Genomic DNA, 26,011 nt, shown 5'->3' on the forward strand with positions numbered 1-26,011 from the left:
TCGTCTGAGACTCTTCGACAGGGGCAGCAAGCCCTCGCCTTGAAGACGCCGGTTACAAACTACACAGTACCTACTTATATATAGGTATCTAGACAGTGACTACTAAATTACCAACTCAAGTCCAGCCTTGGTTAATTTATAGAGTAAGTATACTATGGTAGATGATAGTAAGTAGATAATAGATAGATGATATATGATGAATAAATCTACAAACAAGTCTCGCTAGTTAGGTATCCTAGGTATCTAAATCTAAATCTAAATAATCTAACCTAACTTAATCCAGTCCATTCTAATCTAGGTAGTCTAGTCTAGTCTATTGTTGTTGAAAGTTTGATTTTTTTTCATTGATGTTGATAATGGTAATGGTCATGGTAATGGTAATGCTGATAGTGACGGTGATAATGGTAAATGATGCTAAGGGGTAATGGTAATGGTAATGGTAATGGATAGGGAGAATTATAGGGGGAATTGTTATCGTTTATGGGCGAATACATATCAGGTAGGTATCAATCCTAGGATAGACAAATGGATAGGTAGGCTGAAAACATGACCAACTACCCAAAACGTCCAAGTAACATTAGCCACGAGGCAGATACCTACCTACAGAGAATACAAAGTTTGTGTGTGTGTTTTCGTTTGTTATACATCCTGGAGTTCCGCTACCTGGACCTCGATGAACTTGCGTCGTGTTGTCTCATATTACGCCAGTGAGACGATGAATGGATGGCCTAAAACATGGGCGTGATGCGTTGCGGCTTCAAATAAGCATAGACACTAGGTACCCAGTACGCCAACAGTAATTAATCCCGATGTCTCGTTTCTCGTATAGGCGGTGGCAATGGTCAGGATGTAGGAATAGTCACAATATTCTAAACAGCAAATGCTGTGTTTGGGTTGCATGTGATACGTTGCGTGGTTTCGCGTATCAATGATAGAAAGAGAGTAGGTAGGCAGACACGCTCGTATCAGATAAGGACGCCGGGCGAATCTTTCTTGCGTTTCTCTTCTTCCTTCTTCTTAGAGAGGACCTGGGAGATGATGAAGTGGCTGACATCTTCATCCTGCCAGTAACTCATGTGCGAAGCGATGGTGTTGATCGGATTGAAGTCGAGTGCGCTCCTAAATTATCGTGGTCTCCGTTAGCAAATTCGACATTTATTTCTCAGCGTAATTCCCGATTCCTCCCCTTCCACTTGAAGATTCTAGCCCAAGGAAAAGGGGACGATGGCATAAGAGGAATGACATTACTTACTCTTGGATGCTGTAGTCCACTCTACCATTGCGATTCAGAGCACGCACCTTCGCCTCCTCCCTTCGTAACTTCTGCGCTTTCCGTTCTTCAGCGGCCAACGCCTCACTGATCTCCTGTCCTTCCTCCGTGGGGCTGTCATTATTCTTGTGATCTTCGACACGCTTCTTCTGGAATTGGGCGAACAGTGTTTCAAGCTCGTCATCTATGAGAGTGGCGTCGTAGTTGGGGTTCCCACTCGACCTCCCGGAAGAATTTAGACGCGCAAGCGCCTTTTTGCGTGCGTCTGTCTTCTCAGACTGTGCATTGGTATCGATTACACCGCCCGAGACGATGTTCGTGCCGGCACCAGGAGGCATACTTTGGCTTTGGGGGTTGCTGCTATTTGCGGCGTTGAAGTTGGCAACATCCTCGTTGCTCAGCCCTAAGCTGCGGTTGAGGAGACTACTGGCGATGCCGGCGCTAAAGCTTGACCAGAGCCCGCTCACGCTTTGGCCAACTTTAGCACCAAGACCTGACAATCCTTGTGGAGCTACGTTTCCGAAGATGCCCTTCTTGGTGTAGGGTAGAACTTGTGGTTTGAGGGATGACATAGCCGGGGAGATCAGCGGCTCGAGACGGTATGAAATTGGATCAGATGGATGGAAGATGTTGAATAACTGCCCTACCTTTGGCGACGATACCGAGAAGGGAAGGCCAGTAATGGCTGAAACACGTTGGTCCGTATTGATATTGGGTGATAGAAAAGCGTCTTCCACGTATTCAGAGTCGAGTGGACTTTCAGACGGGGCCGCATTGGACTTGCCTCGAGCTGCGACAGTGCGCCCTTTAAGCATCTGGAAGAGCCCAATCGGCGAACCGAGACAATAGAAATCCTCGACTTCAAAGTCAAAGACAAGCTCTCGAGATTCCTTCGGGGGTTCCTTGAAGGGCTCAGATCGATCTTGGGGGGGCCAAAAGCGTAGGGGGCTACGGAGCGGCTCCGAAAACAGTGGATTTTCTTTCTGCCTGCAAAGGATATCGAACATGATCGCAGAGCCTAAAGAATGGCCGACAATATGCACCTTTCCTTTGAAATCGGGATTACGTTCCATGAATAGCTTATATATTCTGTTGGACTCCTTTAAAACGATTTCGGCGATTTGTTCTCGGTAGGCACTCTGGTAGAGTAGAACGTCTAACGCAAGATCTGATATGAGCGAGCGAGCAAAAGCAACTCCTTCAATGGTGATATCTTCAAGCGAAGGGTCTGTAGGGCCATTAGCACATATCATAATGAATCATACACATGGATGCCATCCTTACACTCATCCTCATCATCCGCGAAGTCGCCCAAGTCGGTCTCGCCTTTCTTTTCCTTCCGCTTAGGGAAATCTAACAGATGTCTCCAACAGACGGGTAATACTTGGACCTTGCAGTTGCCCGGTCCATTCTCGCTTTCCCCGTTGAGAGTTTTCAAGTCGGCTGAATGAGCGTAGACTGCTTTAAATGTTTTCCGCAGCATATTGACATCGTGCACAAAATTGACGCTCTCCATCCTGAGTAAACAAGGTTAGCATGTGAATGGACTTGAAATGTTTCATTGCAAGACTTACCGAAGCCCTAGGAGCTGTCCTATACCATGGGTAACGAGGACAAGATGCTCAATCTCGCGTTCCTGGGTTTCACCATCTTGGCCATTGTAGTCATCTTGTATTTCCTGCTCCTCACGCTTTCTTATTTGCTCTTCCTGCTTTTCTGGATCCTCCGAAGCCTCGATGAATGACGAAAATTGACGTTTTAGCCGATTCTCCCGACGCTCTACTTCTGTTGTACTATCGTCATCTTCCTTGTCTGTTCGTGTACTAGGCGGGGCAGACCTTCGCTTGAGAGCCTTTTCTTCCCTTTCGTCTGGTCTTTCGGGAGGTAAAGTAGCTGTCGTGGGTGTGGGTGGCCTTTTCCCATCTTTTGACTTTCCAGGCTCTGAATAGCCGCGTACGAGTTTTACACCGTTCATGTATCCACCGCCAGCAAACTTCTGATAGACTGTTGACGTAACCCACGAAAAAACACTCTCCGAGGATAGCCAAGCTGTGGTTGAATCTTGATAAGTTGCTATGCTATTCATGTAAGTGCCAAATAGACGATAGGTTTGTGGTTGGTGTTGGACTGCGGGCTGGGAAGGAAGCTTGAGCGAGCTGTCAGTTTGCGACCTCGCAGCCGCCTTCAGGTTTTCTGTAGAGGCTTTTGGAGTTATATCTTGTAGCCCAGAGTTGGTGCGGTTCCTAGGCGCAGGATATGCCCAAGGTTTGATTTTCAAATAACCCTCCTCAAGCTGAGCTGCCAGATTTTCCTCACAAGGTCGGAGTGTAGACCCTTCTTGATAAAACCAGGTACCGCGACGGACCTCATATATTGCGCCTAGCCAGTACACCGGTGCTAATTCACGTTCTTCGATGTCGACATCGAATAAGAAATCTTCGTTCACCGGGACTCGTAGACCGCCTTCTCGTCCTCCATTTTCCTTATCAATGTTTGTGTTAGGAGTTTCCTCTGACGATATAGCCCTCCTACGTTGCGACCTAGAGCTCATCTGCCTGGTTATTGAACTTTTGCCTCGTTCGTCCTCAAGCTCTTCCAGAAGCTTTTGATACGCATTCTCAATCGACCGGGAATCGTTTTTGGAGAAGGCGACGTATTTCTTGGGTATGGGCTTCGGTGCATCATCGTCTCTCCTCTTCGTCTTGAGGAAATTGGGTTTTCGTTTGGGGACCTGATAGCAAAATAGTGAGAAGAGTTATTGTATAAATTGGGCCATGTGACCGAAATTGTTACCTACATCGACGGCGTGAAACCACATGACATTTAATGGTGGACAGTCGGGCGGGTATTTCTTAAAGCTTTGTCCATAGAGAGTATTGGTGCTATGGTCATCGGCCTTTTGAGTAGGCATCGTTATCGACTTGGGGAAGGAGTCATCTCTCGGTGTGGGTGTAGGTGTGGTACTGCGGCTAGGCGTGATGCTTCGGTTGATATTCCAAGGGTTGATGGAATCGACGGCGCTGGCTAAATATGATTTCTCTACCTTTTTAATAGTATCCTTCTTTTCATTGGGCATAGGTAGTGTTGTATCAACGTTCCCTGGAGCCATTTTAGTATTGCGGCTGGAGGGCCATCCGAGGATGCCTCTCCGAGACTTGTTAGATATGTGACTAATGACAGATAATAAAGGCAATGCCCGGGAACCTCTGCAAACTCGTCGAGAACAGATCAGTGAATTCGCCAACGTGGAAGATAGAGAAGGATAGTTAGGTGGTAAGAAGGACGAGATCAACGAGTTAAAAGCGTCAGGAATACTGAACTATTATTAGGATCGATCGCCCAGCCCGCTTGGCTACCGTTAGAATAGGCAGGATAGGCAGGATTGGCTGTGAGAAGGTCAACTCCTAAAAAGAGACGATCTTTTTATAATGAATATACGATATACACGTTCTTTACTATACGAGTCTGGACTTTGTCTAGACTTTCAGATGAGAGAAGTTGCATGTTGTTTGCAACAATTTGAAAGGAATAAAAGATACCTTAAAGATATTAGGAATAATAGAAATATATACTCCGTATATACCTAGGTAATTAATCACATGGAAACGGATCAAAGCTGGGTGCCAGCCAGGTGGATAATTGATGTTTTTGTTCAAAGCTGTCCTTGTCAGCCTTAAATTCCGGAGGCTAGTACCTATACAGCGGCCTGCATAAGGTGTCACGGGTAGTATGAAGGTTGACATATGCATTTATTCTCCAAAAAGCTATGACGATTTTACAAGTACCGGTGAGCCTAGGGGGATAATCGGGATAATCAACATTAGCTGAGAGAGCTGAGGCAAACACTGCCTGAAGTGTACATAGTACATATGTACTAGGCAGGTATAGTGGGTCCCGAACTCTTTGACCCCGCCTTGAGGCTTAGGTACTACCTAGTACCCACTAGTTACAAGGTGTACGGTGTACCAAGCCACACAGTACCTAGTAGGCTAGTACACATTAGAGATTCCAGAGGTACCCTAGGTATGTACCTATGCATGGTTCAAGTTCAAAGTTCTTATCAGCCTTCAATAGTGAACTTTATCCGTTTAGATGAAATGGTGGGGCACAACTGAGAAATGACTCTAACCAAATATCTCCAGAAGCTTTTATCTAGTTCAAAATTTCATCAACCAAATACAACTTGAGTTGCTAATCTTCACAATTAACGCGTCAAACTACAGTCTTTCTCACATTTCGTTTCTTCATTTTTGATTCAACGACGACTACTTCTTAGGTGATGAAGTGTCTTTCACCCTCGGCATTGAGATATTCTCACAATATATTCCCAACTTCCGACTGACCTATCTTGACATTTCCAATTACCTAGCGACTTACACCTGGTGTATCTAAGAATCAACCATAATGGCCACCGCCACGCTCACCACGGCGGTTGCGCCGGTTAAGCACCAGGTTGTGGACAAGCTACCAAAGAAGTTCAAGCATATGAAGTTCGGCATTCAGTCAAACCAAGACATAGTCAACCAAGCTGTCATAGAGATTTCCAACCGAACTATGTATGATGTTGAACAGGGTAGAGAACCAACTGCGAATGGTGTGCTTGACAAGCGCCTGGTAAGTCTCTGAAGATCTGAAGGGCCTATTCCAGGATATTCATTAACCTAACATCTATAGGGTACTTCAAGCAAGCAAGGTATTTGCTCGACATGTGGTTTGCGGTTACAGGAGTGTACTGGTCACTTTGGCCATGTCCGATTACCACTGCCCGCTTTTCACATTGGGTACATCAAGTTTACAATCACCATCTTGCAGAACATCTGCAAGGACTGCTCACGAGTATTGTTGACAGAGCCGGAACGCCGAATGTATCTTAAGGAATTACGACGGCCCTTCATCGACAACATGAGACGTGTTGCTATCTGTAAAAAGATCAATGAGCAGTGTCGAAAGGCCAAAAATTGTCCTTACTGCGGAGCAGTAAATGGTCAGATTAGGAAAGTTGGAGCTCTCAAGCTTGTTCATGACAAGTTTATTGCCTTCAACAAATCAACTTCGCAGAAGAAGCAGCCCCCTTCCAGCAAAATTGAATTCGACAACTCCTTTCGAGAAGCCAAAAAGCACGTCCATGATCTTGATAAGCATATGAGGAAAGCTTTTGAAGATTTGAACCCTCTCCGGGTTTTAAATCTCTTTAAGCAGATTAGCCCTACTGATTGCGAGCTAATTGGACTGGATCCTTCTGAGGGACGGCCTGAGATGTTTCTATGGCAATATCTTCCTGCCCCACCAGTTTGTATTCGGCCATCCGTCGCCCAAGAGGGAGCAAGTAATGAGGATGATCTAACGACTCGCCTTGGAGAGATAGTTTGGGCATGTGGCCTCATTCGAGCTGCATTAGAAAAAGGCACGGCACTCCAGACAATCATGGAACAATGGGAGTATTTACAACTGCAGATCGCCGTCTACGTAAACAGTGATGTCCCTGGTTTACAAAATACCGGAATGAAAACGATGAGAGGTGTCTGCCAGCGCTTGAAAGGCAAACAAGGGAGATTCCGTGGTAATCTTTCTGGAAAACGTGTGGACTTCTCTGGCCGTACTGTCATTTCTCCCGATCCCAACCTGGCTATCAACCAAGTTGCCGTACCGATACTCGTTGCCAAAAACCTCACTTACCCCGAGAGGGTTCATCGAGGGAATATCGAAAAGCTTAGGAAATGCATTATTAACGGTCCTACTGAGTGGCCAGGTGCTCAGGCAGTTTTGAAAGAAGATGGTGATCAGTCATTCAAAATTTCCTTGAGATTTGCCCCGAAGGAGTTAACTGCCAGAGACCTGAAGGAAGGAGACATAGTTGAACGCCACCTCGAGGATAACGATATTGTCCTATTCAATCGACAGCCATCTCTTCACAAACTCAGTATCATGAGTCATTTTGCTAAAATCCGACCCTGGAGAACCTTCCGTCTGAATGAATGTGTCTGTGGACCTTACAATGCTGATTTTGATGGAGATGAAATGAATCTCCATGTCCCGCAGACCGAAGAGGCTCGGGCTGAAGCTATGATTCTCATGGGTGTTAAGTACAACTTAGTAACCCCAAAGAACGGAGAGCCCATCATTGCAGCAACACAAGATTTTATCACGGCTGCCTATCTCCTCAGCAGCAAAGACAATTTCTATGATCGCTCAACATTTACCTACATGGTCATGCAGATGATGGATGGTATTACCCATTTAGACTTGCCGGCTCCTGCGATTCTTGCCCCTAAGCGTCTTTGGACCGGGAAGCAAATCTTTAGTATGCTCATGCGACCGAACAAGGCTGACCCGGTCAAGGTCAATCTTGATGCCAAGTGCAGAGATTTTCAGGATCCAGGCCCATCCGTGCCGGGTGGAAAACCAAGAGCGCCGGACATGTGTCCGAACGACGGATGGCTTGTCGTGAGAAACTCAGAAGTCATGTGTGGCAGGATGGACAAATCCACAGTTGGAGACGGCAAGAAGGAGTCAATATTCTATGTCATTCTAAGAGATTTCGGACCTGACGCGGCTGTGACGGCAATGAACCGGTTGGCTAAGCTGTGTGCAAGAGTTTTAACCAATCGAGGGTTTTCAATCGGCATTGGCGACGTCTTCCCTTCTGCTGCTCTCACTGAACAGAAGCAGGCACTGGTGGAGGAAGCATATAAAGCGTCAGATACTCTTATCGAGCTATTCAACAAGAACAAACTGGAGAAAGCTGCCGGGTGCAGTATGGAAGAGACCTTGGAAAACAAGATCTCAGGTTCTCTAAGCAAAGTTCGACAGGCCGCCGGAGACTATTGTATTAAGACTCTCAGTAGGAACAATGCTCCTTGGGTTATGGCCTCGTCCGGATCCAAGGGTTCAACCATCAACGTCGCTCAGATGATTGCCGTCGTCGGCCAACAGATTATCGGTGGGAAACGTGTAGCTGATGGTTTCCAAGATCGAACTCTTCCACATTTCCACAAGAACGCCCGCCAAGCTCCCGCGAAGGGTTTCGTCAGAAACAGCTTTTATACGGGCCTGTTACCAACTGAATTCTTGTTCCACGCCGTATCCGGCAGAGAAGGCTTAGTCGACACGGCTGTCAAAACCGCAGAGACTGGATATATGTCCCGTCGTTTAATGAAATCCTTGGAGGATCTCTCTACTCAATATGATGACACTGTCAGAACCTCTGGTGGAGGGGTGGTGCAGTTCCAGTTCGGTGCAGACAAGTTAGACCCTGTGGATATGGAAGGAAAGGCCGTTCCGGTCAACTTCGAGCGGACTTGGTCCCATGCCGAAGCCCTTACCTGGAATAACTCTGACAAGGCGTTGTTACCTTTTGAGATTATACAACTGTGTGGCTCCATTCTTGACAACGAACGCGAACATTACCGGAGACGAGGCCTGTTGCATGGCGAGCCTCTGGAATACAATGATACCAGCGACTATGCAATTGACGAGCATGAGAGTGCCCGTGGGTTTCTTGATACAGTGTATAAACACATAGAAGGCTTGGCAGTGAAGCTGGCAAAATTCCGAACTTCTGCAGGTCTTGATCCCTTGCTGGATCGACCTACTGGCTCGCTAGCGACAATTTACAAGAAGGAAAAGGGGACCGTCCCAAGACTTGCATCAGAGAGGGTGGCTAAGATATCAGAGCGCACACTTAGGCACTTCATTACATTATGCCTAGAAAAATATTCAAAAGCGCATGTAGAGCCAGGTCATGCAGTCGGCGCAGTCGGCGCTCAGTCAATCGGCGAACCCGGAACACAGATGACGCTGAAAACTTTCCATTTTGCGGGTGTTGCTGGAATGAGCATTACACAGGGTGTGCCGCGTATTAAGGAAATCATTAACGCCTCGAGATTGATCAGTACACCAGTTATCAGCTGTCCTCTGCAGAACTCGAGGCAAATAGAGGTCGCACACCTTGTAAGAGCTAGGATCGAGAAGACTTATATTGAAGATATTCTTCGATTCATCGACGATGAATGGAGCCCATCTAGGGCCTTTATTACTCTGCACATCAACATGGAAACCGTGGAAGGGATGCACTTGGGTATTACCCTTCAAGATATTGCGGATTCTATTGTCAAGCAAAAGAAATTGAAGGTACTTGCGACCGATATTGATATATTCGAACAAGATGCATCCATCGAAATCACAGTGAAGCCTCCCGACCCGGACGCGGCAGCCAGGCGAGCGCCAAGAAGCAAGGCAGCTATTGCTGAGGCCACAGCGGACTTGATGGTCAAGGTAGGCCAGCTCAAACGTGTCCTGCCGTCCGTTCCAATTTCTGGATATCCGGAAGCAACTCGTGCAATCATCCAAACAGACATAGACAAAAAGGACAAGAAAGAGATGTACACTGTTCTAGTCGAAGGATATGGCTTACGGGAATGCATGAATACCGAAGGAGTCGTGGGCACCAAGACTCGTACGAACAGTGTCTTGGAGTGTCGAGATATTCTAGGCATTGAAGCAGCCCGAACGACGATTGCCGCTGAAATCACAAGCGTCATGGGCGATATGAATATTGATCCACGACATATGGACTTACTTGCCGATGTCATGACATACAAAGGCGAAATTCTCGGTATTACCCGTTTCGGTCTGGCTAAGATGCGAGACAGCGTGTTGCAACTCGCATCTTTCGAGAAAACAGCAGATCATCTGTTCGATGCAGCAGCTGGGTTGAAAGCAGATCGCATTGAAGGCGTTAGTGAAAAGATCATTATGGGACAGACTATGACCGTCGGCACAGGAGCATTTCAGGTCGTACGCTATCTCGGCCATAGAGACAGCCATTTTACGAAGTTGCCGACGGTTTTTGAAGACGCTTGGGCGGAAGAGGATTTGTCCTACAAGAAGAGGCGAATGAGGATATAACCTGGATTTCTAAAAGATTTCCAAAAGTATGGCCTAGGTTTAATTACGTTGATGAGTCAAAGGTACGTCTGCGGGATTTGGAACAGCCGACGTGGAACGAAAGGGTATGGCCATAGGCTACGAATGACAGCTTCGTTTCTAGTTTATGTACGATGACAGGTTTCGAAAGCATTCGACTTATATATTACAATGAATATAATCCTGATGTAAAACTGTACGTTCTTTATTCATCGAGTTGGACTGAAGTGAGAAGATGACACGGCTTACGTAGCGAGTTCCCTTGATGCTCTATTTACGATTGCCTAATACTTTATGCCGGTTTGATATTCAGAGACTTACCTACGTAATCAGGCCATCGATTCCTAAGAACTTACTAATGGAAGCATGCCTCTTTGGCTTAGTTAGTTGGTGTCTTGTTTCACGGTTAAAGGGGTAGTTTAGCGAGGTACGCCTTATGAGATAGGTGCCTATGGCCATGACTGAGCCTACCTAGATATAAGTCCAGCATTGCCTCCCAAAGTACCTACGTAGGTAGGTAGGTATCCAGGCATATTAGGCTTTTCTTCGAACACAGATACTCGACTTTATGTGGTCTATAAAACGAAAACTTGCCCAGGTGTGCTTGTAACTCAAGAATAGAATACCTATCGAACACTAAATCTACCTAGAGGTAGGTAGGTAGGTAGGTACGTTCGGAGTACCATATTTAGAGCTCCGCTACCTACTAACTAACCTTGAACCTTGGAAGTCTAAGTAACTACCTGCATAAATAGGTGCCAGAGTAGGTAGCAGATATACCGTTTATAGTCGTTTATAACTAGTCATGCTCTTACCGGGCTAGGGGTTGGCACATCATGTGGATGATTACCTAGCACGAGGCAGGTACATACATAGCCGTCTGTGCATTTGGCAGTTGTCAGAAAGTCAATAACTATTATCTCCCCCCCCTTTTTTTTTTACATGAACCTTGAAGTAGGTATACGGAAAGAAACGTAGGGCAATAGATAGAAAGGGAGAGTTGGAAAGTATTTCAATGCCTACCATCTCAGATGTACAAACATCACATCACCCCTAGGTTCGGCAGGCAGTTGTGTTGTTTTGGAAATTTGAAAGCGTCGTCGCACTCGACACGTATAACCTCCCATTTAAACTACTCCCCCCCCCCCCCCCCCCCCCCTCCCTCCCCTTCTTAACTCAAGACCTCTACAAACCTATGCACTCCGTATTTCACGGGAATATATATCATCCAAAGATGCCAAAATGATTTGCTTCCCTAGGTAGGTAGATACGTTAAAGTTATCCTGTAACATCGGGGATCTCTAGGTAGGTAGGTAAGCAAAACATGTAACAAGTTCCTGAAACGCGCTGCGCCAAGTCAAGTCTACTATGTATGTATGTTAGAGGCTCCCAAAGGCAATCGGTTCTTCGCCGTGGGCGATCCGAGCGTAGACCACAGACCACACTCCCAAGCTAACTACCTGCCAAAGTATGTACGTAGAAATCATGTTAACTATTATATGCTAACCTAGAGAGCTATCACCCTTCCACTCCGTGGGCTTCCATGTGGTCTATTTTCAGCAGCATGCCTTCCCATGGCAGCCAACTTGATAGCTCGACATCGAGCTATACCATCACGGACATCCGTGCTAGCGATCGCGCTCCCGAGCAGCCGTGCACTTAAGGATCTAGCCTCAACGCGTCAGCCCTATTATCTCCAGGAGGCGAAATTATTGACCTCGTGCTCCCCCCCCCCCTTATTTGCGTCATGATGCGCTTGGTGAGTTTGAAGCATCGAACTTTTCGAAGATGGGTCTGTAGCGTGGATATACGCGGTGGGCTATAGTCTGCCGTTAACTGGGGGAGGTCTTGCTGCTGAACGTTGCCCGCCAACCTAGCGTTTATAAGAAACGAGCGCAGCCTAGATCCGACACATTTGCTCTCTCCAAGTGTTTCAATCTCTGTCTTGTCCCCCATCCTCACCTTGGATACGACCGCGATCCTTCTTCTTCTTCGTTCTTCGAAGACTCACCCCCCCGGTGGACAGGATATCAGGCGTGATGCAGAGGGGGTACTTTCCCATCCTCATTGCCTTGGCCCAGGTCGCCGGGTCGCTGGCGAAGACGGTCACCTATGACTGGAACGTGACTTGGGTTATGGCCAGCCCCGATGGGTTTTCCAGGCCTGTCATAGGGATAAACGACGCCTGGCCATGCCCAATAATCGAGGCGGACGTTGGCGATACCGTCACTGTCAACTTGAACAACAAACTGGGCAATGAGACTACAGGTCTCCATTTCCATGGAATTAACCAAATCAATTCGAATGATATGGATGGCGCTGTTGGCGTGAACCAATGCCCTGTAGCTCCGGATACCACGGTCAAGTACCGCTTCTATGTAAGGATCGAGCCGCCACGTTCCTTTGTGAGGCAGAGACTAATTTTGTATACGAATAGGCTGATGAGCCCGGCACGTATTGGTGTAAGTTGCAATATTCCAGACAACCAGGCCGTTGCGCTGTGCTAACAACACAAGACCATTCACATAGTATGGGCCAATACCCAGACGGCCTCCGTGGTCCGCTCATAATTCATGATCCAGACGACCCTTATAAAAACGCCTATGATGAAGAAGTCATCCTCAGCCTATCAGATTGGTAAGTTTGAATGACTTGACGATGAATTCATATTGGGAGACTGTACTCACATAACGATTAGGTATCGCGACCAAACTCCGTCTCTCGTGTCAGCGATGATTCAACCCAACAACACGCAATTCGCACCTCCCATCCCAAATAGTACCATTGTGAACGACGGCGGCGACGGTCATATCCCCGTCGAGCCTGGTAAGACCTATCGTCTTCGCTTGATCAATTGGTCCGCCATGTTCTCTACATTTATCCAGTTCGACTCCTTTGACATGGACGTCATCGCAATCGACGCCACGTACGTGAGCAGACAGTCTGCGAAACAGTTGCGAATATCTGCCGCCCAACGGTTCGACGTCTTGATTACGATCCCCAGAAATGCTAACCGGAATTATCCGTATTTGGTTGCTTTGGACTTGAATGAAGACTTCACGGATCCGGACCCCCCGAGGCCCATTCAGTTTCCGTTCAATGTCACGGGCATGTTGGTGACGGATTCAGGAAAGGACACGTCCGGCTCACTCACCGTGCAGAAATTTGACCCGTTCGACGACATCACCTTCCAACCCCACGACAACGAAACAGTCTACAGCCCGGTCGATAGGCGGTGGGTGCTGGATTTTGACTATTGTCATGACGAAAATGGATATCCTCGAGCTTGCTTCAATAACTCAACTTACATCGCGCAGAAAGTCCCGGCCCTGTACTCTGCCGCATCACTGGGAGAGAACAATACCCAGACTGAAGCGTACGGACCGATTGGTGCCTTCGTCGTCGAGTATGGGGAGGTTCTGGAGATTGTTATAAACAACCATAACGGAGCCATCCACCCCTTTCATCTACACGGACACCAATTCCAAGTCCTCACGCGGCCCGAGAGCAACGCTGGTAACTGGAGCGCTGATGTTGCCATTAATGACGTGCCACCAAGGCGAGACACCGTCGCCGTGAACCCCAATTCGTACGCTGTGTTCCGTATAAAAGCTGACAATCCCGGGGTCTTCTTGTTCCATTGCCACGTGGAGTGGCACGTGGAGATGGGCCTTACCGCAACCCTGCTAGAGGCTCCTGACAAACTTCGCGACTACACGATCCCTCAGGACCATATCGATGCCTGCGATGCCATGGGAATACCTACGACGGGTAATGCGGCCGGTAATGAGGAATGGGACAATACAGACGGTTTCGTCACAGTGCCACCTACCACTTACACTGGGTAAGATTTCCAATATGCATGGAATTTGTGATCCAAGTGCTAATCTTCGCGATGTAGCTCGATTTACACCGAATCTGACTAAGAACAGATAGTCGGAGGGGCAAATAGATTGGTAAAATATCCATTTGATTTCAAATCTAGGAAATGGGAGACTTTCCAAGGTCATCCTAGCGATTCGGCGCTATCAGGGGCTACCTATATGCAAAATTAGGAAGAAAATGGCTCGATGGACAAGCAAAGCACGGTGTCCAGTACTGTTCGTGGCGTTGATTTGTCTTTGCTGGTTAATCATAAAGCCATGTGTGGCTAATTGGTAGTTCGTTTCTCAGCGTTGGAAAGTTGCCGGGTGTACCGGAACGGTCAGGAAAACAGGCCTGGAGACAGGCCTTGTTAATTACGTACCCAGGGACTTCCTTGAGGTGATTGTATCATGGTTAGGCAGAACAAGTAAAAACAAATGCAGCCAAGCTATTGTAATCTTGCTCCGGGGCTGTGTCAAAGAGCTCCAACCTGCTCCGGACGCCACACGCGCAAGCGGTTCGGTGATGGTCGAACCCACCGCGTGGATTCGAGTAGCCATTCGGAAAATTCACGTGTATTGGTCCGTCCTAGAATGTTACTCTGCATAGGGCGATGCAAGCCTCGGATTTCCTCCACCAATATGATCTATATTTGCTTTTGTCTCGAGCTGATAACCGGACCTGCAGTTCGGATATACGAGGGCTTTAGGTTGCAGTGCGCAACGCAGGCGAAGAGCAATCTTCAGCTCCTCAAGCGGTGCTGCCCAAGCGAACGGGACTTGTAGATATTGCTAACACGTAAGAAAACTTCTCAGTGCAACGCTGATGGGACGGTGCTGTCAGCCCTAGGTCCAAACATCCGGACAGGGTGCTGGAATTCGGTCCGCGGGAAGGATTAGAATATGCTGGTGAAGATCCTATTGGTGTTTGGAGGGAAAAGAAGCATATGGTTCCTGGCTGTTGGAGCGTAGTGTCAGCCGTGAGATTAGCTAAGCATTCTATTGTGTCGTCTGTTGTCTGGTTCTGGTGTTAAGTCGAGACGCAGGATTCGGCACTGCAAAGCGTCAGCAAAGAGGTGGGTCGAGTCCCTGGGATATAGACTGGATAAGATCTCCACAAGAACCAGACGTGAGATAAAGACGTCCATTTGACAGCGGTCCCAGACTGGGGATCCCTTGATCCGAGTCCGAGACGGGCATTGAAGGCTGAGGTGAAGGACGTGGGGACGTCACCTTCAATGCCGATCGCAAGGCTGGATGAACCAACGATTTGGTCTGGAACACCTCTACCTGAAGGTCTGTAAGTTCTCAAGACCGGACAATATCACTAGGAGAATAGTGCCCTGTACTACTAAGCATGTAAGCCCTGTATCTGCAAGATACGATTGAATTATATCGTCCCGATTGAGTTGCGGATGCTGGGTGGTTGCATTTCTTGCACCTACCTACCTACCCATCCTCAAATGAGTTTCTGCTGATAGATAAGACGTTTGGGATAGTATTGTGGTTGTACAACCTATATGATGCAATACTGGATACGGTGTGCTCATGCACAATCCCAATGATTGTGTGATAGGCCAGCCAGGCCAGTCAGGGACGAGATCTGTTGACCAAGCCTTATTTCCATGCTTGGTATCATTCTAGATTGCCTACCTAGGCGTACACCATAAGACACACCCTATCCGATGTAATCACCAGCTCTGGAACTCTTGTGCGTACTAAAACCGAGGAAAATCGAATGCTCGGCCTCAGCGGCCAAAGCCCAAGAACTCAGGGTTCTAAGGGATTCAGGGGTTTGCCTCTCTCAGCAAATGTGACGAGATTCATAATCTGCGTGAAAGGGTGGGACATGGCGAAGCTTGGCACGTATTCAGAATACTTACCAGATGATAATTTAGGTGAGATTTAACCTACATGTAGGTATTGTCGTTCCACTACTGCTCGACCCGTATAACCTCCGAGTTTGTTGACAGGAACCGGGCAGTCGGTGTTGTTCCATAGGCCCTCTAGAATAAGTAATGAGCTTGCAGTCTACATTAGTAAAAAGGCTATGGTACCAGGTTGATAGGTACCTCGGTAGGTAAATGGTCATGGTGCATAGTTGAGATGGAACGAGTAAAAATAACTCGGTTTAAACCTGTACGGTAAGAGGCCGGAAGTCCGAGTTTCTATCACTCGAACCCCAATCATGATTGCCCAAGCGGGATAGGGATAAAACAAAATGCGGGATCTATCTCCGAAAGAACGAATACTGTTTTCGTGTCGAGAGTGGGCAAAGGAGAACATTGGAAGATGTGAAAAGGGTGGCTGTAGATTACGGGTTCGAGTTCGTATTGTGTTCTAGAAAAATGCGGTGGAGCTTCCCGTCTTCAGCAACAGACGGACTCTGTGCACACGTTTCCACCTCATCCACGTGGTGCAGTGTAGTTACCTAGGTGGGTAAGTACGTAAAGAGGTATTTGATTGTACCTTTCTGGGGGTAATGTATGCATGTGTATGTAGGTTTGTCCATGGAAGGTCCGTGTAATGTATACTAAGGTTGTCATCTCTTACCTACATTAAATAGTCCCTATATATAGAGTCTGGAAGGACTAGGTCAAGATAAGATTGAGAGGTAGTATTCAGTCTAGTCCAAGCTAGAAAGAAAGAAGCTTGGTAGTGACATCTGGAGTCAGCAAACGGCATGACGATGTTTAAAAACATAGCATATACCGCAAAACCTGTGAATAGTATGTACCTACAGTTATGTTTCTAAGAACTGAACTGGGGTAATTGGTGAGAGTGAACAGATCTAATTAGCAAGCAGGCAGAAAAAGGTGATTAATATGTGTTGTTCCTGGGAAGAACATTGAAGGTTTATGAATATGTGTATGAATATTCGAGGTATAGGCAATCCGATAATTGGAATAGATAGATAAAATGTGGAGATATGGTGCGGGGCCGGATAAGACTACGATCCGGGTCACGTTTTTCGTTTAGGTAGGTTAGTATCGACTGCTAGGTCTCGATCCAACTCGAAACCTTGAAATTTTAACACATCAATTGATTTCAAGAGTCAATTAAGTTACCTCGATACCTCAATAATAATAAGAGACATTTTGAACTGGGAAGTCGCGGATCGATTTTTACCCGTGAAATCAAATTCATCCCCTCCCTTTATACATAATACAGCACATAATACAGCCCCTCAATATAATACTAAACTTCAATAACCCAGCCTCGTTCATACAAAACAACCACCATCACACATGCTTCGAATACATCGAAATCGAATACACATCGACGCAAAGCAGCCAATACCCATGCCAATTACTATCCCACCATCACGGACATTGCTAGATCTAAGAATTAAAAATAATAATAATTAAACTCTGGTATTCTCCATTTATCACGTTGAAATCCTTGCGCCACCCCCTCCAAAGCAGTCTAGCCCAAGTCCGTGGGTGCCGGCATACTACTGCAGGGCATTATACACTATGGCAGGACACCATCTCGTTAATAATTCAATGTTGTGGACAACGAACAATCCAGCCGGCTGAAGAGCCTATGCACATGCACATGCCAGAGGATGGAGGATAGAGGATTTCCATCTCTCGCTAGGTGAGATTCTGAGACAGTCGTGAGAGACATTGTACATTGATTGTCCTCCAGAGACATTAATGGCATAAGGTACCTAACTTATTGGTGGCGGGCACACATCCATGAATGTGTTGCCCTTTATTTTAGGTACATAACCTACCCAACTCGGTACCTAGGCTAGGCAGGGTTGGCCATTTGAATGACAATCCAGTCTAGCCGACATCCAAGATGCTTAGACCAGGCTATGCTTGATCGAGGAAAGCTTCGATGCGGCTCCTTAATGCCGCTACTCTAATCACTTAGCAACCTTCCAATTTGTTTTTGATGTTTTGCCAATCGACGCGATGGTGTTGGTAATATCATCGATAAGGGAAGACCTCACCATCCTCTTGGCAGTAGAGCCAAGCTATCCATCAGTCGGGACGTTAGTGAAGACGGACGATAATGAATCATTAATCCATTCCTGCAAAATGGTGGCGCTAACTCCGTGGTCTATGTTCTTCAATGAGACACAATGATTCCTCTGTAGTTTACTGAGTCTCAGTTCACCCTATTACAATGTCGCCTTCTATTTCCCCTTATTCTCGTGGAGGGGGTTTACTGAATAAGGCACCCTTTTTTCGTTCTCGTCTGTCCTGACGTGCACCAAAAGCTTACTGCGGCTGCATTTCTCGGCGGACATCCCCAACGGTCAACCATTAACGACCCACGCGTTTAGTAACCAAGTAAGATTGAGAGAAATCCATTGGAAACCCGGGATTAGAGAACCCACACTTTTCCGTGTGTGTAGTGTTCAAGAGGCTATACCTTTTATGCTAGTTTTTCTACGTACTGTCGACAGCACGCGAGGGAGAGCCTCAAACTAGTCAGGGCAAGCTATACTATACCATATCTCCCTGAAATGACACAGGTCCGCCTGTAACCAGGCATGTGGCTGTCAAAAACTATAGCAATAATACCAGCCATTTACCATTCGGTCTAAAGGGAAGATCGAGACGTCACGGCTTGGTTCCCGTCATAATTAGTACTCATCGGACAAGACATGGAATACCCACCCAACCTAGGTGGCAGTAGCAGCCCTACCACCCCATTGTTACCTCTCGATGTGGAAATATAACGCTTATCTTCCATGAAACTTCGGTCACCGAGGATCGAATGATGCCGGACTAGTTGTAGGTATTGTATGGGGACCCAGGGGTGAGTTTCCAGTTTCCGTCTGCACCCCCCCTTGGCTTCCAGTGATGATGCCTGGAGCAATAGGTTAGATTATCAAGCACGTGTTAGGACTGGGCATTTCTTTGCTGTTATATTTAGTTCATGTTAGACTGGTTCAAGTAATATTTTGTTGATCTGATATATATAAGAGTGGGAGACATCTCGGTCGTTGCCATAGACCTGGAGTATTCCCTATTTCGCTAACAACCCATACTAGCCTCACCCATCATGGACAACATGGCGGATCAGATGGCATTTCTCCTTTTCGGAGATCAATCTCTAGATACACATGGTTTCTTAGCCGACTTCTACAGAAGAGGGAACCCTAGTGTTCTGTCGAAAGAGTTCCTCCGACTAGCAGGCGATGCCCTACGAGACGAGATAGATCGACTGCCCCGAGGAGAGCGAAAAAAGATCCCAATATTTCGAACTTTGCAGCAACTCAACGAAAGATACCATGCGCAGCCAATCAAATTCCCTGGGATCGACAGCGCCTTGTTATGTATAACGCAATTAGCACATTATATCGAGTATGCACATAGAGAGCTCATATTGACTACGAACAAGTACTAACACTATCGGATAGCCGCTCCGAGAAAGAATACGAAGATGCCACCAGCCACAACAACACAAAACTCTCTGGACTTTGCACGGGTCTATTCGCCGCGACCGCCATCGCGTCGAGTCATTCACTCTCTACCCTTCTCCCGATCGCCGTCCAAGTTGTTTTGATGGCATTCAGAACCGGGTCCCACGTGGCTTCGTTAGCAGAAAGACTTAGCCCATCTGGTGCAAAGTCCGAGAGCTGGACATATGTCCTCCCTAGCGTTCAGGAGACGCAAGCAAATTCCATTCTCGAGGAGTTTCACAAATCCGAGGTAAGATGACCATTTCAAGTGTCTACTACCTTACCAATATGTCTAATTATCTGTGAAGGGAATCTCACAAGCTGCAAAAGCCTATGTAAGCGCCGTCTCCGCAAATAATATTGCAATTTCTGGTCCGCCAGGAACGCTACGGACTCTATTCAGCAAGGATTTGTTTGAGTCGAGACCAACGGCAATACCAGTGTATGGTCCATACCATGCTTCCCATTTGCACAACTCGTTAGACATTAGGAAGATGCTGCGACTCGACGATGAGGCTGTTGCCGCCGTTCTCGCGGGATCCAAACCCCGTAGTGTTGTTATGTCCTGCGTTACGGGTGCACCTTTTCCCGAGACTGAGACCGACGCGCTTCTCACTGCCGTAGTTCACGAAATACTGAATGGGCCATTGTTATTTCACAAGACTCTAAGCGGAAACGCTAACGAGGCACACGGGTTCAGCGGATCTCGTATTTTGGTGATTCCCTACGGCCCAACTCAGGCTGCCAGCACATTGGCAAACGTATTCCGGTCACAGACGAACGCCGAAGTCATATTACGGCAAACTCCTCAGGTTTCACGTGAGACCATAGCTTCTCCAATTGGAAACCATGGGTCTTCAGGGAGATGCAAACTGGCTATTGTAGGCATGGCAGGTCGCTTTCCAGATTCAGCTAGTCACGAAGCCCTCTGGGAACTTCTTGAAAAGGGCATTGACGCTCATCGTGTTGTGCCTGCTGACCGGTTTCCGGTTGACAGCCATTACGATCCGACGGGGAAAGCCATTAATACCAGCCATACACCATATGGAAACTGGATTGAGAACCCGGGTTTCTTCGATCCGCGGTTTTTCAATATGTCACCTCGGGAGGCATTTCAAACCGATCCAATGCAGCGTTTAGCCCTGACGACTGCGTACGAGGCTCTCGAGATGTCCGGTTACGTACCAAACCGAACGCCATCCACGAGACTAGATCGTATCGGTACCTTTTATGGCCAGACATCAGACGACTGGCGTGAGATCAACGCCGCACAAGAAGTCGATACCTATTATATTACCGGCGGTGTTCGAGCTTTCGGCCCCGGCCGAATAAACTACCATTTTGGTTTCAGCGGGCCCAGCTTGAATATCGATACGGCGTGTTCATCCAGTGCTGCAGCGCTTCAGGTTGCTTGCACATCATTAAGGGCAAAGGAGTGTGATACTGCAATCGTTGGCGGTCTTTCCTGCATGACAAATTCGGATATTTTCTCTGGATTAAGTCGCGGCCAATTTTTGTCTAAAGAACACAACTGCAACACGTTTGACAATGATGCGGACGGTTATTGCAGAGCGGATGCATGCGCATCGGTGGTGGTTAAACGTCTTGATGATGCATTAGCAGATAAAGACAACATCCTCGCAGTTATACTCGGCGCGCAGACGAATCATTCAGCAGATGCTATCTCTATCACCCACCCCCATGGGCCAACACAATCTATTTTGTCGTCAGCCATTTTAGACGAAGCTGGCGTAGATCCACTCGACGTGGACTATGTAGAGATGCACGGTACCGGTACCCAGGCTGGCGACGGTACGGAAATGGTGTCTGTTACCGACGTCTTCGCTCCGGCTAATCGACATAGAGCTGCGGATAGACCGTTGTTCCTCGGCGCAGTGAAGGCAAACATTGGTCATGGCGAGGCCGCATCTGGTGTCACTGCCCTCATCAAAGTCCTGATGATGCTAAAGAAGAACGCTATCCCTCCCCACATCGGCATCAAGAAGGAGATCAATAAAACATTCCCATCAGACCTTGGTGAGCGCGGTGTCAATATTGCCTTCCACAAGACGCCGTTCACCCGAAGGGACGGAAAGCCAAGGCGAGTTTTTGTCAACAATTTTAGCGCAGCTGGTGGTAACACTGGCCTTCTACTTGAAGACGCTCCACGATATAAGACGGCTATCGTAGACCCTCGCAGTCAGCATGTCATCACCGTAACTGCCAAGTCAAAGGCTGCCATGATCCGGAACGCGGAAAATCTGGTCAAGTGGATGGAGGAGAATCCCTCCACTTCTGTATCTCACGTGGCCTACACTACAACTGCTCGCAAGATTCAACACTACTGGCGCATGAATGTGACTGCCTCCAGCTTAGTCGAAGCCCAAGAAGCCATAAAGGAGCGTTTGAAGTCGAACTTCGTACCTGTTTCCCCCGAGCAGCCCAAGGTTGCATTCCTCTTCACTGGCCAAGGTTCCCATTATGCTGGTCTTGGCAGGGATCTATATTCCCATTACTCTATATTCCGCCAGGCGATTAATGAATATAATCATCTCTCTCTCGTTCACGGCTTTCCATCGTTCCTCCCTCTTATCGACGGCACCGAGTCCGATGTGCAGAAGCTCTCGCCTGTTGTCGTACAGCTCGGGCTAGCATCTTTTGAAATGGCTCTTGCAAAACTGTGGATTTCTTGGGACATCCAGCCCAGTGCTGTCTTAGGCCATAGCTTGGGCGAATATGCTGCTCTTCACATTGCTGGTGTTATATCTGCCAGTGATGCTATATTCCTTGTTGGTGCTCGTGCCCAACTTCTCGTCGAGAAGTGCACGGCGGGCACCCACGCCATGCTTGCCGTGCAAGGTTCCGTGGAGACTGTCACGGAGGCACTTGGCGATAGCGCAGCTACGACCAACATTGCTTGCATCAATGGCCCACGGGAGACCGTTCTTAGTGGTGGCTCTGGCGAGATTGCTGATATTGCCGAACAACTCGGTGGAGCCGGCTTCAAGTGCACTCAACTCAAGGTTCCCTTTGCTTTCCACTCCGCTCAAGTTGAACCTATCCTGGATGAATTTGAGCTACTGGTTCGCTCGGTTCGCTTTGAAACCCCCAAGATTCCCGTAATTTCACCTCTTCACGGCAAACTCCTCGAAGGAGAGCCTATTAACCCCGTATATCTTCGCAAGCATGCCCGAGACGCAGTCAACTTCCTTGGAGGCCTCGTATCTGCTCAACAATCTGGCGTCATCGACGAAAAGACCGTTTGGCTTGAAATTGGCCCACATCCCGTGTGTGCCAACATGGTCAAGGCAGCCTTTGGTGCCAGTACCATCGCCGTCCCAAGTATGCGTCGCAACGAGCCTACCTACAAGACTCTCAGTGCGACCCTATGCACTCTTCATTCCGCTGGTTTGAACATTGATTGGAACGAATTTCACCGTGATTTCGACGCATCTGTCCGGTTGCTAGACCTACCCGCATATTCCTTCGACTTAAAGAATTACTGGCTACAATACACGGGTGATTGGTGTATTACCAAAAACCGTGGCGCTATTACTGCGCCTGTCAAGACTATTGAGGCGAGCAAGCCGAAATTGTCAACTACTACCGTCCAGCGAATCACGAAGGAAGAGGTTAAAGGCGACATTGTTGTTTTGGAGACCGAATCCGACCTAGCCGAGGAGAACCTACGGAAGATCTGCTCCGGTCATCGTGTCAACGGTACTTGCCTTACTCCATCCAGTCTTTACGGCGACATGGCCATGACAATCTGCGAATATGCATATAAACTGTTACGTCCCGAAACGAAGGACATTGGCATGAATGTTGCTCACATGGAAGTACCAAAAACCCTAATATTTGATGCCAAGGCGACAAGTCAGATCTTGCGAATGGAAGTTAAAGCTAACGTTGCTGAGAACATCGCTGATATTACATGGACGAGCGGTGAGGGTGCTCGAAAGACACAACATGCCGTATGCAAAGTTTATTATGGCGATAACCAGCAGTGGCTAGATGAATTCGAGCGGGTCAGTTACTTGATCAAGTCGCGCATCGGTGCATTGAAGGCTGCTGAACAACGGGGCGAAGCTTCGAAGATTGGTCGGGGGCTTGCATACAAGCTCTTTGCCGCTTTGGTCGACTATGATGCCCGATACCGAGGCATGGAATCTGTCATCCTGGATAGCGAGACTTGTGAAGCTACTGCTAAGGTCGTTTTCCAGACCTCGCCCCAAGATGGTAGCTTCCATACTGCGCCATACTGGATCGACTCCGTTTGCCATATCTCCGGCTTCATCGTAAACGGTACCGATGCTGTTGACTCCCGCGAGCAGGTTTACATTTCCCACGGTTGGGGCAATATGAGATTCGCTGAGAGACTCGACGCTTCCAAAACATACCAGACCTACATTCGTATGCAGAATGTCAAAGGAACCAAGATGATGGCGGGCGACGCATATATCTTCGACGGAGATAAGCTGATTGGCATTGGCGGTGATATACGTTTCCAGGCTATCCCTCGTAGGATTCTTAACACTGTTCTGCCTCCCCAGGGTGCTGCCGCCGCCGCCGTCGCTCGTACTGCCCCGGCTGCTGCCAAGGCTCCTGTCAAGGAAAAGAAGCAAGTTACCACATCTAATCTTCCCGCTGTCAACAAGAAGCTTGCACAAACTTCCATTGTTGTTCAAGTCATGGAAATAGTCTCTAAGGAAACCGGTGTCAGCCATGATGAGTTAGCGGACAACATTGCCTTTGCGGATCTTGGTGTCGACTCACTAATGGGACTGACCATTAGCGGGCGACTTCGTGAGGAACTCGAGCTCAATGTCGACTCACACGCCTTTAATGACCATGCCACAGTTGGAGCATTCAAAAAATTCTTATCCCAGTTTGAATCAACGACGGCAACGGTGGTTTCGGAGTCAAGTGGATCAAGCGGCACTTCTGATAGTGACGATGATATCGAGTCGGACTCTGAGGTCACTACTCCTGGTGAGAGCGACAAAGGATCGATAAAGGGTGATGGCGCTCCAGCTGAAGCTGGAAACAACAATGAAATCCAGCAAATTATCCGCGAAACCATATGCGCTGAGATGGGTGTCGAGGTTGAAGAGATTATTGCCGCCCCTGACTTGGCCGCGCTTGGAATGGATTCGCTAATGAGCTTGTCGATCTTGGGTATACTTCGCGAGAAAACAGGCCTTGATATTCCCTCCGATCTCCTAGGTCACAACCCTTCCCTCAAGGATATCGAGAAAGTCCTCGGAGTCGAAGATAAGCCCAAACGTGCTGCTGCTGCCCCGAAGCCCGCCTCACCCAAGGTTGCCAAGCCTAAGTCTGACTCCAAGTCCGTGGTTAAGAGCATTTCAAAGGCCGAGTCGGTCTTCGATCCTTACCCTCACCGAAAGGCCACGTCTGTCCTCCTCCAGGGAAACCACCGTACTGCAACTCGTCAGCTCTTCATGATACCCGATGGCAGCGGTAGTGCCACATCTTACACTGAAATCTCTCAGCTGGGCTCCGATGTTGCCGTATGGGGCATGTTTTCTCCGTTCATGAAAACACCTGAAGAGTATAAATGTGGGGTGTATGGAATGGCCACGAAGTTCATCGAGGAGATGAAGCGTCGGCAACCGGAAGGCCCTTACGCTGTCGCTGGTTGGTCTGCCGGCGGGGTTATTGCCTATGAAATCGTCAACCAGCTCACCAAGGCCAATGAAGAAGTCTCGCACCTCATTATCATCGACGCACCTTGCCCTATCACCATTGAGCCCCTGCCCGCAGGTCTCCACGCATGGTTTGCCGAAATTGGTCTCCTTGGAGAGGGTGATGGTGTTGAGGCCAAGAAGATTCCTTCTTGGCTACTCCCCCACTTCGCAGCATCGGTAACCGCTCTATCCAACTATACCGCCGAGCCAATCCCTAAGGACAAATGCCCCAAGGTCACGGCTATATGGTGCGAGGACGGTGTCTGCAAGTTACCTACAGACCCTCGACCCGATCCTTATCCGACCGGCCACGCCCTCTTCCTCCTTGACAACCGAACAGACTTCGGCCCTAACCGTTGGGACGAATATCTCGACATCGGTAAGATGAAGTTTCACCATATGCCTGGCAACCACTTCTCGATGATGCACGGCGACCTCGCGAAACAGCTGGGTAGTTTCATGAAGGAAGGGATACGCTCTTAGGATAACTTCCTCGATCGACCACAGCATCCCTCACTTTGCTCACCGTTGTCCCTTATGACTTCAAGCCTTCTACCTCCCCGTCAGGTTTACTGTATATACTCTTCTCGTGATGTTCACGCTCTTTTTATTTAATGCTTGGCATGACTGGCTGGCGAGGAATGGCTGATAACACTACTGGGGACATCCTGCAAAGGCTACCCCTTGCAGTTGGCGATGTAGTAAGTGGTCCGGAGATCAGGGCTTATCTACCCAAGATATCTATAGACAGGACGGCGGAGCTGTGGGGAGGAAAATTTGTTGATATATATTCTGATGGGGATTCATTTATTGTCGTTGTAAT

General features: G+C 47.9%; 4 protein-coding genes across 4 annotated transcripts; 3 read left to right on the forward strand and 1 right to left on the reverse strand.

The window, feature by feature from the left end:
* Nucleotides 1–838: 838 nt before the first annotated feature.
* GGS25DRAFT_360217 (DDHD domain-containing protein) lies at nucleotides 839–4,562 on the reverse strand. Its single transcript, XM_049258126.1, has 5 exons — nucleotides 4,068–4,562; nucleotides 2,845–4,001; nucleotides 2,555–2,787; nucleotides 1,253–2,498; nucleotides 839–1,119 (listed from the first exon to the last, which is right to left on the reverse strand). The coding sequence occupies exons 1-5, from the start codon at nucleotides 4,377–4,379 to the stop codon at nucleotides 966–968; spliced, it is 3,102 nt and encodes a 1,033-aa protein (XP_049114541.1). The 5' UTR covers nucleotides 4,380–4,562; the 3' UTR covers nucleotides 839–965.
* Nucleotides 4,563–5,311: 749 nt separating this feature from the next.
* GGS25DRAFT_498433 (beta and beta-prime subunits of DNA dependent RNA-polymerase) lies at nucleotides 5,312–10,394 on the forward strand. Its single transcript, XM_049261702.1, has 2 exons — nucleotides 5,312–5,884; nucleotides 5,945–10,394. Exons 1-2 carry the CDS (start codon nucleotides 5,675–5,677, stop codon nucleotides 10,175–10,177), a joined length of 4,443 nt encoding a protein of 1,480 aa, XP_049114542.1. The 5' UTR covers nucleotides 5,312–5,674; the 3' UTR covers nucleotides 10,178–10,394.
* Nucleotides 10,395–12,234: 1,840 nt separating this feature from the next.
* GGS25DRAFT_523555 (putative ferroxidase) lies at nucleotides 12,235–14,121 on the forward strand (the record flags this gene model as incomplete). The annotated part of the gene is made up of 5 exons (XM_049264443.1): nucleotides 12,235–12,573; nucleotides 12,633–12,657; nucleotides 12,712–12,832; nucleotides 12,894–14,039; nucleotides 14,097–14,121. 5 exons carry the CDS (start codon nucleotides 12,235–12,237, stop codon nucleotides 14,119–14,121), a joined length of 1,656 nt encoding a protein of 551 aa, XP_049114543.1.
* A 4,959-nt stretch (nucleotides 14,122–19,080) lies between these two features.
* GGS25DRAFT_523556 (polyketide synthase) lies at nucleotides 19,081–25,671 on the forward strand (the record flags this gene model as incomplete). Its single annotated transcript, XM_049264444.1, has 3 exons — nucleotides 19,081–19,382; nucleotides 19,439–19,730; nucleotides 19,789–25,671. The coding sequence occupies 3 exons, from the start codon at nucleotides 19,081–19,083 to the stop codon at nucleotides 25,669–25,671; spliced, it is 6,477 nt and encodes a 2,158-aa protein (XP_049114544.1).
* Nucleotides 25,672–26,011: the final 340 nt, after the last annotated feature.

This window comes from Hypoxylon fragiforme, assembly GCF_022984875.1.
Source record: "Hypoxylon fragiforme strain CBS 206.31 chromosome Unknown GGS25scaffold_7, whole genome shotgun sequence".
Classification (NCBI taxonomy): Eukaryota; Fungi; Ascomycota; class Sordariomycetes; order Xylariales; family Hypoxylaceae; genus Hypoxylon; species Hypoxylon fragiforme.

Coding starts and splice junctions, on each gene's coding strand:
- GGS25DRAFT_360217 (XM_049258126.1), bottom strand. CDS start 4,379: ATGGCTCCAGGGAACGTTGATACAACACTACCTATGCCCAATGAAAAG. Junction 2,788..2,844: donor GGACAGCTCCTAGGGCTTCG/GTAAGTCTTGCA, acceptor TTGTTTACTCAG/GATGGAGAGCGTCAATTTTG. Junction 2,499..2,554: donor CGCGGATGATGAGGATGAGT/GTAAGGATGGCA, acceptor ATGGCCCTACAG/ACCCTTCGCTTGAAGATATC.
- GGS25DRAFT_498433 (XM_049261702.1), top strand. CDS start 5,675: ATGGCCACCGCCACGCTCACCACGGCGGTTGCGCCGGTTAAGCACCAG. Junction 5,885..5,944: donor GTGTGCTTGACAAGCGCCTG/GTAAGTCTCTGA, acceptor TAACATCTATAG/GGTACTTCAAGCAAGCAAGG.